Source organism: Chiroxiphia lanceolata, chromosome 1 (assembly GCF_009829145.1).
Source record: "Chiroxiphia lanceolata isolate bChiLan1 chromosome 1, bChiLan1.pri, whole genome shotgun sequence".
NCBI lineage: Eukaryota > Metazoa > Chordata > Aves > Passeriformes > Pipridae > Chiroxiphia > Chiroxiphia lanceolata.
The window spans coordinates 41303860-41321240 of NC_045637.1; the positions used below are offsets into that span (position 1 = coordinate 41303860).

Below are 17381 nucleotides of genomic sequence, written 5' to 3' on the forward strand. Positions count from 1 at the left end.
ATTTTCACCTTAGGAAATGAGAGTTCGTACAGCAATTAAAATAACTGTTCTTCTAAACCGGAAATCCTTATTCTCACATGCGCAGGAAGTGACCAAAGTTCAGAAAACAATAAGACAAATACCATGTTTACTAAAAAGTCATAGGAATTTTTAATAACTTTGGATTTCATTGGAGTTGTGTATGTAAGTATTTTGTATATTCATTGTTCGTCTGCTGATAGTTTAACTATCAGTGATTTGAAGGACAGTGGAATTTTGTCATGGTGCTTGAGACAAGCTTGGGACTTATAAAAAAGGGAGGGTGTTCACAACTTTCAGGTTTTGTCAGTATTAATTCTGAAATGTTTGGATAAAATGCTCTGCAGTTTTGTCATTTATTTTGGGAAGGTAGATGTTGGTCCCTAAACTTTTTTGGGTATGCATGTGTGCTGCTAACCCCATGTGTTCAGCAGCAAATGCCTTCTGAAATATGCGGATGTGTTGGGTTTTTAACACTGCTTTCTCACTGTATTTTGTATAACTTGTTTCTCTATGCATGGTTTTCTTACATTTACAATAGCACGGGAAAGTTGTGTTTAGTCCTAGTTTAGCAATGTGCTCAGCCTGCAGGAAGTGGAAAGACTTTTTTATAGGATAGGTAGATATTAAAATACAGGTATGCTCAGGAAAATATTTTCAATGTAGTATGTTATTGGTAAAGTTTTAAGCTGAAGGATTTATGACTTACTTTCTCATTTTGGTGTTTTAGTAGGCCCTTTGAGGGGAACAGCCTGTTTTCTTAAATTGCTAAACTTAAAATAATTGCTCTTCCTACTAGTTAAAACTTTAGAATTGATTACAATAGTCATTGCTATTAGTGCACTTACAGTAAGATATGATACTTGCCATATGTAGGTGTCTGTTTAAGTTTTCCATATGGGCTGGTAAATTCTTGCCTTCTTATGACTGTAAAATGGCTCTGTGTCATCCAGTACTTTTAACAGAAAAACTTCCACGTTGTTTTCTAGATACCAAATTGCAGCATTATGTTTTAGTTTTGTGGATGCTCTGCACTGCTGCTCATCATGTTGCATCTGGTTTATTAATCAGTAAAAGACTTTGATTATTTACCCTGCTGTTTCCTCATGCATCACTTCTTGCATTTGTTGCACCTGTGCTTTTGCTAACTGATCCTGCAGTTCATTGTCTTGTTCTGAGTTTCTACTTGGCCCATTAAAAGTTTTCTCCTTATTGGACCTTGTTTCCAGCTTTTTCTATCACATTTTTAGTTAGAAACATTATTAGTTGTGTGTAATATTTTATATTAGCAGCATTTGATTAATTTTATAAGGTACTTTTGGCAACTTTCACCTGCCTGTTTTTGATTTATTTCTCAGTAAATAGTATATAGTTTTTTGTCATCTAACTAATTTTTTTTATTTAAGAATAAAGGAAGTATTGTTGTTTTTGATAAAGTTTTAAGGTGTACAACTTTTTAGCTATTTAAATTTCACACTTTATGTTAATATCTTCGCTTCAGTGTAATTACCACAATAACATGATTTGCACTTCGCTGAATTTTTTATTTTGTTTTTTCCCCCCAGGAAATGTATGAGGTTGCCAAGAAGCTTTGCTCCTTTTGTGAAGGTCTTGTACACGATGAACATCTTCAACATCAAGGCTGGGCTGCCATAATGGCCAACTTGGAAGATTGTACATACTCTTACCAAAAGCTGCTTTTCAAGTTTGAAAATGTGTATTCAAGCTATTTGCAGTCCATAGATGATATCAAGTTGAAACTTACACAGTAGGTTTGCTATTAAATTCAGTCTCAATACTTTAAACATAGCTTTTGAGTCTTGTATGTCTGGTGCTGATTCTGATTAATCAAGCATGTGTTTGTTTGATTATGCGTCATGGAGAACATTCTTTCTGTTCTTTGCTGGCTATTTCTTTAACTGACATTTTTCCATGTATTCATCAGCACAAAATAACTTGTATTGAATTATATGGAAGATAAGCTCATTAATGAACAGCTGTTTAAGAGCTGGAGTCATTCCAAATGTACACGAGAAATAGCTAGATAATAAATTTAGACATTAAGATTTTTTAAATACCTATTTACACTTTTCAATTAATTTTTTTAATACACTTGAGGAGATATTAACAATTACAGTCTGTGTTCAAAGTATGAAGTCATAACACAAATTCTGAGTATATATGTATACCTTGGGGGGGGGGTGTACATATATGTATGTATGTGTGTGTATACTTGTGTCCTGCATACTCTGGATGTTACTTGGAGGAAAATCTTCTACATCTTTGTGGCTGTTATAGTATTATGGTATTTATATGAGTGCTTTGCCCAGTAGAGTGTAACTGGATGTTGGATACTTAAAAAAATAAACCATAAATAACTTTTATCTTTAAAAAATGTTTAACTTCATAGCTCTTACCAAATATATAGAAACTATTCAAACTCTGCAAAAGTAGTTGGACAGAGGATACTCAAATCTTTGATAGTAAGCATTGGTATCCATGCAGATTGGAAGTCCCAGTTGTGTGTTTAAAAAAAAAAAAAAAGCAAATGGGTATGTCTCAGTTTCGAACTCTTTTTTTTCACTTCATTATCAGCTTACTTCCTAGTTTAGAATACTTCATATTCTACAGTAGAAGAGAGCAAAACCTGATTTCTTCCTCTGTCCTTTCTTGATGTTAATACTGAACAGAGTATTTTGAATGAGTAGTTCCAAAGTAATTTTGAGATCTGTTTCAATTCTAAAATAAATAGTATTTTATATTGCAGGTGATTTGTAGCTAAGATTTTGTGCCGCATTGGCTTCTAGATAATGATGGTTTTTTTCTTTTCACTTTTTTTAAAAAGGTTGGGTTCTGCTGTTTCTATCATGGCCAAGATACCACTGCTGGAGTGCCTAACAAGACATAGTTACAGAGAGTGTTTAGGAAGACTGGATTCTTCAGCTGAGCATGGAGGAACAGAAAGTGACGAAACTGAGGATGGGAAATCTGCTGAATTGGTGCTTTATCCTGATACATCTAAAGTGAACAATAAATCAATGTTAGCATCATTTTGCAAGTCAGTTGAACATTCAACGTTGGAAGGCACAGACCCTGAAAATGTAAAAGATGATAAGGAATGTGGTCAAAATGCTACTGTCCAGGACAGTGAAACATCAGTAGAATTGAAAGATGATGATCAGCCTTCCTTCAATGTGTCTTTGTTAGACTGGATAAATGTTCAAGATAGACCTAATGATGTTGAATCCCTGGTCAGAAAATGTTTTGATTCTATGAGCAGGGTAAGTTAATTTTTTTAAAATCAAATTGCATTCCATTGAATGTTGCTGCCTGTTCCAGATGCAGGTGCTTCTGAAGTGTCTCAACTTTTTGTAACTACTTCTTTCTCAGATAATGGTCTGAATGAAGACCAAAACAGAGACTAGGTATGGATAAGGGTGGGGAAATTGTTTTAAGAGTTCAGGTGTTAAGAATTTGAGCTTTAGGAAGATGTATAATTTCACAATGGATGCTTGTGACCTTGCTTGTTTCTCAAATAGCCATTCCTTTGGAAAGTCAATAGCTTCTTGTAACATTTAAGCAAAATGACTTCTTTCTTTCCCTTTTTTGTAGAAATTACGTTTATAATAAAACTAAAGGTTTTCCTTGACCAAAGTTAATGTTCTTTGTGTTTAAAATACTGAAGCCTTTATTAAAATATAGAACAAATTCATGTGGTTAATTATGATAAATTATATACTATATCTATGAATTCTTTATTAGCTGATACAGATGTGCTCAGAAGAGCCTAATCAGTCTGGGGACTGTCAGTTTGTATTACTGCTGCTGGTAGAATAAAACATTGCTCACTTTACTTTTGAGATTATTTTAATCAGTGAGCATTATAATCTTTTAAAATTCTTTTGCCTATAGTTTTCCTTCTCTCTTTCCTTTCACTGTAACTGATATTTCTTACATTGTCTAGCCTTGTTTGCATATGTATAACATCATACTGTTGCAACTCAATATACCTTGAACAAAGAAAACAATTTCTATTGTCTTTGACACTTCATTTCCTCTGTAAGGTAGGACTGAAAAACTGACTGTTATTTCTAAAACCCATCCGTTGTAGGGAACGTTATGATGTGGTCAGTTCTGCACTGATTTTTTTCAATTCTATCTTAAAAGTAATAATATTAATAATATTAAAGGCTGTTTAAGATATTAAGCTTTCTGAATTTTAGTAGTGCAGAAAAGGCTAAGAAAAAAATTGGACGTGACAAGTTTTTTTTTCTTTAGCAAAAACAATAATTGATTTTGTGTGTAAAAGTCTTCCTATTTGCTAAAGTCTGAGGCAGTCCTCTGTCCTGTTTGTTCAGTAATGCTGCCAGGTGCTTTCTACTAATTTAGAGCAAGAGTAACAAAACCCACTAGTTTGGTTGTGAGACAATAAATTCAATTTCTATGTAATATTAACAGGACACGAATGTAGTGTCACTTAAAAATCAGTATTTTAGGAGTCAGACATTAAAAAATTGCTTCCAAATAAATTAGAGTGAACCTAAAGACAGAAAAATGCAAAAAATACTTTGGTTAAATACTTACTCCAGCTTTTTTAATCAGCTCATAGTCTTATCTGACATACATCACATGTTTTAGAGAGGCTGTCTTGTACTTGTCTTTTCTGTCCTTGTCTTACTTAAAACTAGGCAGAAATGCTTTATTTTAACTATCATAACTGTTTTTTAATTTAAGATGATTAGTTTTTAGGGGAAAAATGTGATTGAACTTGCAAAAATTAAGTTTCTTTTTGTATTCTTGGCATAAGCAGAATTAGCAGGTAGGGAAAATGCTTCAGTCAGAGTATTCTGACCACCTCCAGAACTGTGATTGATCAGTTCTGATCCATTTGGGTTCACAAAAAAAACCCCAGAGCTTTGAAGTAATGTGTTCCTGGTTTTCCTTAGGAAAACATTAATTTACTTGTTATGATTAGCAGCACAGACTAAGGATTGAATCTTTGGTTACCATTGATACGGAATTAGTTGAAAAAAGAAATGACCTGCAGCTGAAAAGGAAAAGAAAATACTAAATATCTTGCGGCATAATTGTTCTTTTAATGCTCATTTCAGATAACACTTTAACACAGTAAGCTAGAAGAAAATGGCACTAATTTTTTTTGATTGTTTTGCCTACCTTCTCTCCATGCCCTTTCCTTCTTGGAAATATGAACCATACAAATGGTTTGTGATTGCAATTCTTGTTGAAAAACTGAATTCAGGTAAGATTTTCATGAAAGTGTAGGGCATCAGAGTAAGGACTTTATACCTTCGGTACTGGTAGTCTTGATGTAACTGGTGTGTTACCTAGAGTGCTGCTAGTTATCTGATGGTTCTAGGCCCTAGGTGTTTCTGCAAAATGACACTTCTAATTACAGAAACCTGTAGGCTGCAGTAAAAGCAGTGGGTAAGTAGGAGCTGACCAGATGTTTCTGTTAAGTGCTGTAGCCACTAAAATAAAAGGCTAGAAAAGGAAGATACTTGGAAAATATGAGGAGAGCAATATTGTCTACCTGTGAATGTAGAGCTGAATGCTGGAGATGCAATTATGTCGAAGATGGGTTAAAAAGAATGGAGGAAGAAAATAAATTATAGAGTGGAATGAGAGGAATAGCCATTCCTGTATTGCTGTAAAAAGACATAAAACACAGGTAGAATATGGATGTAAAAAGAAAATAAGAAACCCCACTATATTGTTCTTTTGTATTTTGTCTGTTAAGAAACTGTTCTGGATACTGCAGTGGATTAATTCAGGATGTTGAAGAAGAGTAATCCTGAATAGGGTGGCAATGAAGATGATCCTATAAAATCAGTCTGGTTTTAATACCAGAGACTACTTTTGTTATCGGTTCTTGAAGATGGACAATTCACTTGAGAAAGTCCAAGATTTATAAGACATCACATACTAATAATTAACCTTTGTTTTCAGAGAATTTGGATGTATTTTGTCACATGAATAACAGTATTAATTATTTATTCTGAGAAGTTATGGGCTAATTACTGGGTTTTGGTACTTACCCCTGAAGTCTTTCGGTTTGAAGGAAATGGAAGACCTATTTTTTATAATTACTCCTTAATTTGTAAGTGGCATAAATCCTGCACATGATGAAAGAAGCCACTGCTGCGACAGATAGTATGACCTCATGAATAGCATTCTTTTTCACAAGATTCTCATGTAAGAGATGGCATACCCACTTCAGATAAATTTGGGCAAGTTTGTTCATCTTCTGCTAGCACCTAATGATTCTGATTATGTTCCTAACTAATATATTCCAGGTTTAGACTAAACTCTGTCCTTCATAAGATGCTGCAATTACCTCCATTGTTCTTGGAACTCTTAATTTAATTCACTACTCCTATGATGAAACTTGAAGAGTAACCCTTAATATCTGTGGACATTTGCAGCCTCCTAATGTTTCAGATACTTATTTTTTTTCTGGATGATGGGCTGTGAAGGAATATGATGACATAATTTTTAAAATATGTTTCTATTAGGAAAAAAAATTAGCTAGAAGTACTACAAATACATTATTGCTCCATGACATGTTTTCCAGTTGCTTAGAACTGATCTGCTTATCTGAGTAGTCAATTAAAACATTCATTTAGTGGGAAAAGATTGACAGTTCTTGCAGCTTTTTCCCATCACCCTCCCTTCTGCACTTTCCATTGAGTTACATTCAGGATTTGTTTTGATTGTAGCTGTATGGACTCTGTTCCAGGGCAGACTGTGTCCATTAGCTTTAAACTGCTTCTCCCTGCACCTTGCTTTGTCCCCTCAAGTAATGTCCCTTCACCTTACGAGGATCCTGATTTCTATGATGGCCTGGTTGGAATACTTGAAAGATGTTCATACTGTGATATAGAATCTACAGACTCATTTACTCAGAATTCTGAAACAGATGGCAGATGTAGTCACAGATTAGATTTAAAAAAAAAAAAAAGGAAAGAAAAATATTGAGATTAAAAAATCTCATTTAACTAAATTATATCACCTTTCAGTGTGTCAACTGCTAATAAACTTTTTTTTTTTTTAGCTTGATCCAAGGATCATCCAGCCCTTTCTGGCAGAATGTCGCCAAACTATCGCCAAACTAGATAATCAGAACATGAAGGCTATTAAAGGTCTTGAGGATAGACTCTATGCATTGGACCAGATGATAGCAAGCTGCAGCAGACTGGTGAATGAACAAAAAGAACTTGCTCAGGTAATACACCTTTGTGTGTGCAATGTTGGAAGATTGTAGATTTTTTGTATACTGTTAAAGTTACAGTGAAACAATTGCATGTTTTAATGCAAGATAGTTTTCAACGTATCACACTGGAGTTGCTCCAAAGGATACTATATTCATAAAAATTTGGCATGTAAATATTGGCAGTTTTTGCATCCTGTGGTCATGTTTTCACGTGGTTTAACTTTAGGAAGAGATAGGGAAAGAGTTAAGTAGAAATACTTTAATATTTTGAAGGTCAATACTGAGTCCTTGGTAACTTGTAACTCAATGATACAGGATCAGGAAAGAGGAAATGGGCTTAATGGTTGATCATTGTAGTGAGGAGAGTAGTGTGTCTCCACTAGACAGTGTCATTTTAAGTGATAAGAAATTTGATTAAAGGCTATTCTAAATGTAAAACATATAGCTCCTGTTTTTAAAAAAGACTACAATGTCATATGAAAGGTGCTATGTTAAATACAGTTCCTGTGAAGAGCTTCAATCAACTCTATGATTAAGGTTGTCCTTTAATGCCTTGTTTGCAGCTGAAAGTATATAAAAATCTGTATATAGCCATTACCTGCTGATGTTCAGATTTTCATCGTGAAGAAAGGCATGAGTTTCTTTTTTCTACTTGCACATTGATAAATTATTAGTAGGAATAAATTAATAATCTTACCTCCCTATCTTGGAGAGAGTTAGAGAAGAGAGCTGGGCTGACAGTTGTGTAGGATCCAGGCTTCCTGCTGCCTCTTCGGTCTGGTGCATAAAGGCAGGTGCTACCAGTACTTCTGGCAGCATTGTTTAAAAGCAGAGCCTGTCTTTTCAGATAAGTTCAGTGAGTAAGTTTAGAAGCAAGTTTGTCTTGAGTGTGTTTATTTTGTAGGCCAGTGCTAAATGCAAGGTAATTTAGCATGATGGCTAAGCTAGTCTTCGATCCCTATAGTTGGTTGCTCCATGCAGTGAGTGGTGGTTTTTGCTGTGTTTTCTCTCTTCCCTTGGATGAAGAGCCTACCTCAAGTCTACCAGTCCCACTTTTGAGTGAGATTCCTAACAGTCAGTTGGAAAGGAAAGTTATTTCATCACCTTGTTTAAATGCTACTGTAAATTTAGAACTTATATCTTTTCAAGACTTGTCAGAGACTTTAACTTTCAAATCTTCATCTTTGCCTTTTCTGTTTTACAAATTGTCTATTCCTTTATGTATGATATAATGTCTTTTAAGAAAAGTCTGCTAGAATGTGATGGTGTGTTTGGGATTTTATTGGGTTTTTTAAAGCTTCAATTAATTAAATGTTCATGGTTAAACAAGTAATTAAGTGTACTGTGAGATGCTTTTATGAATTGATTTTTATATTTGAGCCTTAGTAAGTATTTTCATACCAGCTTTAGTAGTTGTTTGGGAAAAAAATTAGATGCTTTTAAGATACTAGAGTTGGTATCATGTTATGCATTAAAATGATAGTCTGCATGGAAATTGAAGAAGATTGGTGAAGTGCAAGGGCTTAATTATATTTAAAAATACAGATGAGGACTTGTCTATTCAATTTAAAGATAGTGCTCGCAATTTGTGTTATAACATATATATATATATATATATATATATTTGGTGCTATATGAAAACACTTATAGTTTTTCTTAACCTCACACCTTCCAGCAGTGAACTGTTCCTGTTCATAAAGAAATAATGTGGAGGCACTTTATTAGAACAAAGATAAGGAACATCTCAGTGTTAATCTCATTGGCAGTATTTGGTTTGGAAGCTGTAGGCTTATTTTCCCCTAGCCAGGAAAAGCTGTTGTTCTGTCCAGAATCTGAGTTGACTTTCTATGCCAATCTCAGTTTCATTATTAAAATTCAAACCAAACTTGTCCCACGGAACGAATTCATTTGCTGCTTGATGACCTCATTGCATAGTTAATTTCCTTGTTCCTGGACCTGCCTTAGGAGTTTTTTTGATTTCCATTAGGCTGTTCAATTAACTGACCATTAAACAGCCCTTAACATTTAATAAGAAAAACTGCCTTGATAAATTTAAAAACTGGTTTTCTCTGTGGATGCTGGGATTTGTAACATGAGCGTATAGAGCTGCGGTCAGCAGGTGGCATTATGTGATAAGAATATGCCTCTAGAAAATTTGGAACCTCTCTAATCTTTCAATGTGATTCTGCCCAAGAGCTTATCCTTTCCAACATTACCTTGTGTTGGATTTTATATTTTTTTTTAAATTTCCGTATTAGTTAGTGTAGCTTTTTAAAACATTTTATTGCATCTAAATACATTTCTATTAGTTAGGTTCATAGAAGTGTTACTCTTCTATTAGCTCTTTTAAACTGTGAAACTTTTTGGCAGATGACCTTGATTCTGGTTCTGTACTTTTATTTTCCTCTGCTTCTTGTTACATCAAAGAAAAATTTAGATTTGTATGTTCATACTGTTTCAGGGTCTTCTTAGCTGCTTATTACACCACTGCTGCCTTCCCTGTTGATGGTCTGAACTTCAGTCTAAAATGTTTTTAAATATTCTATGATTATTGTTTCTTTGATTTGGAAATAGTCATTGGGAAAAATCCATAAAGACATTATCATACTTATTTTTCAAGACCATTCTTAGTTTGACTGTGAGCTGCATGTCATGAATCCTGTGACCTAATCAGAGTTAGAAAGGCAAGATCTTCTGAGAACAATTGATTATCTACATATTGGATTTCTCCACAATTTATTGGTGTTCCCCTAACCCTTCTACTTTCCCTCAGTTTATTGCAGTTTTTCTTAATTGGCCTTTTTCAAGTGTGCTAAGATTTTTCTCTCTGATTTGCATGCTAGGGTAATTTTAGTTTAAATTTTACTTTAAAGATGAGTCCACAGATACAGAAATCTCAAAAATACTCAACTTCATGAATAACCTTTTGAAACTGCAAGTAAAGCTGAAAAAGATTTTCTAGCTCACCGCATCCAGTTTTATGGAACTTCAAGCTCTGTGCCATGTGATTCATTTAAAAAGCTTACTGAGTTGCTATTTAAAAGCAATTGTTTTCTTGACTTCTCTAATCCTGATGCAAAGTTATATAGAATCTGATTGTCCTAATGTTTATAAACATCTGTTAATCTCAGATTTGAAAGTATTCAAGTATTCAAGTCTTTGTCACATGCCCATACTGCCTTTCATTTCAGTGCTTGAAAATTCCCTAGCTATTGTCGCAGCATGTTTCTTCAGTGTCTCTGTCTTACTTGAGTAAACAGCCCAACTTCTTTTGGTGGGGCTCTCTTCTTCATCAATAACAGTTTTCCCCACCTTTTCTGGTATTGAGTTGCTTGGTTCAGGTAATACATACAGTTAAAATGTTTCCGGCCAATATTGGTTTCCTAGAGGGTCTTTGCTCATTCAGTACAGAAGTTACTCAGAGTTCAGTAAATGGTTGATTCTTCAGTATTCTTTTGCATCTTTGGTGGGCATCTTCCTTCTCATTATACTGAATGTACTTGTTTGATAGTTACTTTGATTTCTGTGCTGCTCTCATGAGGATATAAATATTTATTGCAGGCTTTGTAAATGTGTTTTATAGCATCTTAAGCCTAGGCATGATGATGATGATTTAGGACAAGATTGTTTTTATTCAATATCAAATCAGTAATGACTGGTTTCATTTTTCGGCAGTTTTTCATATAACTCTATGGTTTTCTGTTCTCATCAACTTCAGCTTCAGAAAGAAACACTTAAAACTATTGCCTGGTTTTGAATTCTTTACTAAGGAAAAAGACTTAATAAACAAGTTTGTAGAACTACAAATATAGTTACCATTGTGATGTTCAAGCAACGTGTCAGAGATAAGATATGAATGTGGACAACAGCAAGGCTAAAATTGGTGGTATTGGGTGGTATTTGCTTGCCTAAAAACCCACACTGTTTCCAGGAATATTTTTATCTTGTCTATTGAATGAGATGAAGTATACAATGGCCTAACACAGTAGTTATGCCAGCAGTCTCCATGTTTCTTCTGTATGTGCACATATGTTATCTCATGTAATCAATCCTCTAAGACATGTTTATCAACAGCAGGCCATCTTCCCTGTTTTGCCTCCCACCTTTTTAGGGTTTACCTGTAACCATCCACAATGGGTAATTCTTTGCCATGCCCACCCACATGTGAATAAAATGTGTGACTGATCTTGGCTCTCAAGAAGAATTAGTGTAGTGTGAATTTCTTTATTCAAAAAATGTATAGTCTTTAGCCCACAGTAGTACTGAATGTACTTTAAGTTGGTATTAAGTCTTGCATATGCCAGAAGTTAACAACAAGATTGTTTGCAGGAATTAGGATGATGGTTGGTCCCCTCTATCCTAGCAGCTACTCTTCTGCAACATTAATTTTTGCGACCTTTCTCTGGTGTTGGTTAGTTGTGTAAAGTTCTACTAGGGTTGTGTTGGTAACTGTTTGGGACTGAAGTATTGGATTTGGACTGGACTATTGAATGGAAAGAAAGCAGCTTTGAAACTTGATTTCTCCATGTATCTTTTTGTTATACTCCTCAATGGTTACAGTAGGTTTATTAAACTTCTTGCATTTCTAGAGGAGATGTATCATTTCCATGCTTTTTGATTGTCACAAAACTTGTGTAACAAATGTCTCTCTTCCTCTAGGGATTTTTGGCTAATCAGAAGAGAGCTGAGAACTTGAAAGATCCTTCTGTGCTGCCTGATTTGTGTTTGAGTCATGCAAATCAGCTGATGATTATGTTAACTAATCACAGAAAACTGTTAGATATTAAACAGAAATGTACCACTGCCAAACAAGAACTTGCAAATAATTTGCAAGTCAGACTGAAGTAAGTTACAACTTCGCAAATTTTATTGCTTCAGGTTGCAGCAAGGCTGTTTAAGGAATGTGTGTCTTAAGGAAATCATTACTATGAGAGAGTGAATGCCTTGTAGTTTCTCTGTATGTTGCTTAAAGTTGACTTGTTTGTATTTGTTTCACTTTTGCTTGACTTCTCTCAATAAAAGCAATTTCTTTTTTTTTTAACTTGTGGTATATGCCTCCACCGTATGTATTCTCTAGTGGCAAAGTTGTTGTAATGTTTCTCCTCAAGCCCACCAGTTGATCACCTTTTCAGTAGTTACCCTGTGATTTAGTTATGTTGGTGGCTGTGCTTGAAATTAATCTATTGATTGTATCATGGATAATTGAAGTTGTGGTTACAAAGTGCAAGAATTTGTATGTTAAAGGGGCTGTTTCTTTGTGTGGACTTCCCAAAAAGAGTTTTGTTCTTAATTCTTTGACAATATCTTTTCAATAAATATTGATAAGATTTATAAACTAAAAGTAGACTTTTTTTTTTTTTTTTTTACTGTGTAGATATCAGCTTTTTTAATTCTGCTGGAGAAAGTTACATTATTATTGGTCCTAAGGTCATTTATGCTAAGATCATTTCTTACCAAAACAATAGCTCTACTCAAATGGTGGTAAATGTTGAGTTTTTTTGAACACTGATGTGGATGACTTACTGTAAGAAATTAACAGGCAACTGCAAGGTGACTACTGAATTCTGAGTAGCTTGGTACTTTCAGATAGTCTGTTATTGTCCCATGTGAAATGATGCCATTGTTCATTTCATCCAGATGTTACTAACCTAATTTAAATGAAAAAAAATTACTGAGTTGCAATCTTCTAAAGTGTAACCTACTTTTGTAGGTGGTGTTGTTTTGTAATGCTTCATGCTGACCAAGATGGAGAGAAACTACAAGCACTGCTTCGTCTTGTAACAGAACTCCTAGAAAGGGTCAAAGTTGTAGAGGCTCTCAGTACTGTTCCTCAGATGTACTGTCTAGCTGTTGTTGAGGTTGTGAGGAGAAAAATGTTCATAAAACACTACAGGGAGGTAAGTAAATAAAATTTTGAGACCAAACCTTTGTATCAGTGTATAAATTGACAACTAACTACATATTTTTTTCCCTTTCACAGTGGGCGGGTGCTTTAATAAAAGATGGGAAACACCTATATGAAGCTGAAAAGGCAAAAAGGGAATCTTTCGGTAAACTGTTCAGTAAGTACTTTCTCTTATGTGAAATCAGAGTTGTTTTGAAGTATAACTTTTGTAGTTAAAATACTTTCATTATATTTTAATTTCAATACCTGTATAACTTTTTTAAACTTAAATAGGAAGTTCATGCAGTGTGTCAGGTGTTCCTACTGTGAACAAAATGTTTTTCTATTAATGAAACCAGAGAACTGTTTCATATAATTATCCAAAATACTGTGAAAGTTGTGATTAGTTTAATGTTTGTTAAAGATAAGATTTCTAACTATTAAATTTTAATGCAGTTTTGGTTTAAATGTTCCCTGTGTGCTTTATTGTTCTTCTAAACAACACATCTAAAACTATTACTGGATATTTGGGTGTTGCTATGACTTCCTCTGGACTACTTAAGAAAAACCCAAGAACTAAGACCCATGTCTAAAGACCTTGATCAGAAGTTTAAAGAAAACTTAGAAATGAAGTTGCTGGTAAAAGTATTCTTATTACTCCTTCTGCAAAGTCTGCAACTTGTGTTCTGAATTGGCACCTAAATTAATAAATTTTTGGAAAGAAGACTAGCAAGGTTAGAGTGAAGGTTTGGAAAAGAAGTTGAGGATTTTGTATGGGTGAGCATTAAGCAAAAGGAGGCTTCCATGAAGTGAGAAGTTCTACCTGAATGGTGACGTTTTGCCTGAAGTTCTGTGGTCATTCACAATTTTATGTTGTCAACAAATGGCATAGTTAGCTTTCAAATGTAGTTCAGCTGTAAAATTGAAGTAACTTAATTGTTTTCTGTTGAGACATTGTTTGTATGTTACATTTCTTTCTTTAAATAACTTTTTTCTCTCTTCCCTCCCCAGGGAAGTCTTTTCTAAGGAATCGTTTGTTTAGAGGACTTGACTCCTGGCCTCCATCCTTTTGTGTATGTACTCGTATCTTTGGGTTTATTTAATTTCTGTATACAGCAGTTTCAGGAATTAAAAACCTTAAGCTTAATTCATTCAAGCTATATCCTTGTCACATTGCTGTGACACAAATGAAAAGGCTGGGAGCTAGTGGCCTATATTAACACTGGTTTGTAACTTGCAGTGTAGCGGGAAAAGAAATGTCAACTTAATACTCCTGTTTATTAAGGAGTCTGTGATATTGAACCAAAAATTGTTGTTAATGGTCAGAAAAAAAGAAGCCAGGAGGAATAATTTGATCATCTAATCATCTTGTGAATAATAGAGCCATAAAATTAATTGGATGGTAAAAGCAAGTAAAAGGTCTCCCTGTTTCCTGATAATCACTGAATAAGTGGAAAAGCATTTTTGTCTCTTAATTGGCTGATAACATGAAGAGGTGAAAAGTATATCTGTAATTAAGCATTGACTGCTAACTTTGATTTTGTACAGCTTGGTTAATTGAAGTAAGCTAACTCCCTGATTCTAATGTTGCCATCTCACTTTACCTTTTTAATGTTTTAGCTTTTCCTTTCCAGCTTTTTTTTTTTTTTTAAAGATACTTGGAATATAGGAATGCTACTCATTTCACTGTTTCAAATACTGAACTGAGTTAATATTTTACTGTCTGTTCAGCAGCATAATAAATAAAACTTCAATGCCATCTCTTATCCCTTAACTTTTAAACTCATCCATAATATTTATGAAGCTTGGGAATAGGGAGGAAGTTGGACTAGATGCTTGTAGATGGATAGAAGTAGTGGATACAAATGTGAAGGTGTTTTTTGGGGTTTTTTTTGTGTTCTTGTTTGGTTTGGTTTTTTTAGGGGGATGGGACATGGTTTCTTAAAAAAAAAATCTTTTGAGAGTGATCAGTTTAACATCTTTTCTGTGTTATTTATTAAGCTCTTTTTAATCCTTCCTTGGTAATCTTGATTTTTACCTTTACAACAATGTGTAAATTAATTTCTTCTTTACAGACACGAAAACCTCGCAGATTTGACAGTGAGCTTCCAGATATCTCATTGAGTGACTTGCAGTTTTTACAGTCTCTTTGTCCTTCAGAAGTACAGCCATTACTCAGGTAAAGCACCTTTTTAAACTTTGTGTGTTACAGAAATACCTCCCCCTGGTGGTCCCACCTTCTTCAGCTTTCCAACCCCCGATTCTTTTTCCATGAAGAACAGACAAGGATATTTTCTGAACTGATACCATCCTTAACCAATGGTCTTCACTGATACATATCTATGTGCTTCATGTACTGAAGCTTTGATTTGCACACATGTATTCTGTATTGAGATGTAAAGCATGATGGGTGTTCTTTTGAGCTGCCTCATGGTTTAAAAAACAAAATGTTGTCAGTTTCAAATTGAAATAAACTCATAACTTTGTTTTGTCAGATCAGAATTAGATTAGATTTTTTTTTTTGCTTTTGCTTTTTGTTATGCGCTATTCCGGAGGAAATAAAATTAATGTCTTTAGCTCAGCATGAGTTCATAGGGATCTCTTATATTTAATTACTGTTTTTTCTCTAACACACTGATTTTACTAGGAAGTGTATTTTCCAAGTGCCTCTGCTGTCTATGGAAATCCATAATTTTGAGTAGAAGCTTTGTTTCTGTGTTTCTTACTTCCCAGCAGTGAGGCGGACATGCATATGTAAACAGGAAAGCTACTGTTTTGTCTCACAAGAAACATGACAGGTTTAGTGTCTTATCTAGAACTTGGAGCTGTCTTTCTGGAAAAGATGACTGTTAGAGTGAGCTTTTGAACTTGCATGTCTTAAACCTGGAGCAGTCAAGATGGAGAAATGCCAACCAAGATAATGGGCAAGAAGCGGGCAGTAGCAAGTTCTCTGTAAGGTTCTGTCTAAGAGGAGATCTATCAGTATGACTACATTCGGATGTTTCATGTTTCACCATCCTTCACTAGACGAGATCTTCAGAGACTTGCTGAGTTTCTTTTTTTTTTTTCCTTGCCCCAAGGCCACAATCCCACAAAGATGGGATTACATTTGCAGAGGTAAATGCAAGAGGCCGATGCTTCACTGCCATCTGTCAGTTACCTATCATGTTCACCAACAGTGGCAGTCCAATACCTGTTACTGGTGCTTAATGCAGGTGTGGAATTAACTGCTTTTTTTCACCTATATTTTGTGCTGGCATTCTTTTTGATTCATTATCTTTGTGGTATTGTTGTTGGAGTTCAGAATAAGTGTAGTGAACTTGGTCTCCTTAACAGTGGATTTGTGCTACGTCACACTATAGTTCATGCTCCCTTTTAATTTTTCTTATTCTGCTCTTAGTCTTGTTCCTCATTGATTCTGCGGGGGGAAAAAGTGCAAACCGAAGTATCTTATTGCTAATGTTTGCCTGATTTTTTGATTTGTGAGAATTTTACAAACTTTCTGGGAAGTTTGTACTGAGTTGAGGGCAAATTTTGCCTTGCTGTTGTCCAAAAACCAATCCCTAACTAAACTGTTTTAGTTGGTCTGAATTGTAGTGACATAGTTTCCCACTTGATGGCAATAGAGGTGGGATTATGTCGTGTTCCTCCTGGTTTTTTGGCTCAGTGTTGCATTTAGTGAAAATATAGATAATAGAGGTGAACTTGGAACTCAAGTGCAAAGCTGTCACACGCTTTGGGTAGACACTGAGCTTCAGAAGAAACTTGAGTAGTACATTCTTTGGTATATTCATTTAACATGTAAAGAGCAAGCAACAGGCGAACTGAGACCCAGCACAAAATCCTTTTCTATCAGACTGAACCCCTGAGCTGCATAATTAAAATGATTTTTCAATTTACTTACAGTGCTTCAGTCTTCTGAAATTATATGCTTGAGCAATTATTGATATCTTAATTCTACAAAAATATACCAGATACCACTTGCCTTATATATTGAGCAGAGAATGCAGAATACATTGAGGTGTAATCTTGCAACACTTGCAATATGATCGTGACACATAAATCAGTCTTTTAATTTGGGTTACCTATCATGAAAATAAAATAGTAGAGAATTAATTGCTACTTCAAAGGAAGAGCTGTGTTGAAGAGAATCCAACTGGAGAGAAGAATAGAGTCATTTGCAAACATAAGTGCTTCAATTACAGATCTAATCACTACCAATTCTCTTCTCTTATTGTTATTGTAACT

General features: G+C 34.6%; 1 protein-coding gene across 5 annotated transcripts in view; it reads left to right on the forward strand.

Annotated features, from left to right (window-relative positions):
- Positions 1-17381, forward strand: part of RB1CC1 (RB1 inducible coiled-coil 1) — a 72066-nt gene that overhangs the window by 27056 nt on the left and 27629 nt on the right. For all 5 annotated transcript variants that reach the window (XM_032687056.1, XM_032687072.1, XM_032687082.1 and 2 more), the window contains 8 exons: positions 1584-1786; positions 2864-3299; positions 7091-7261; positions 11909-12093; positions 12960-13146; positions 13230-13311; positions 14145-14206; positions 15209-15312. In XM_032687056.1, the coding sequence (XP_032542947.1) occupies positions 1584-1786; positions 2864-3299; positions 7091-7261; positions 11909-12093; positions 12960-13146; positions 13230-13311; positions 14145-14206; positions 15209-15312 (1430 nt within the window). The remainder of the gene's footprint in view (positions 1-1583; positions 1787-2863; positions 3300-7090; positions 7262-11908; positions 12094-12959; positions 13147-13229; positions 13312-14144; positions 14207-15208; positions 15313-17381) is intronic.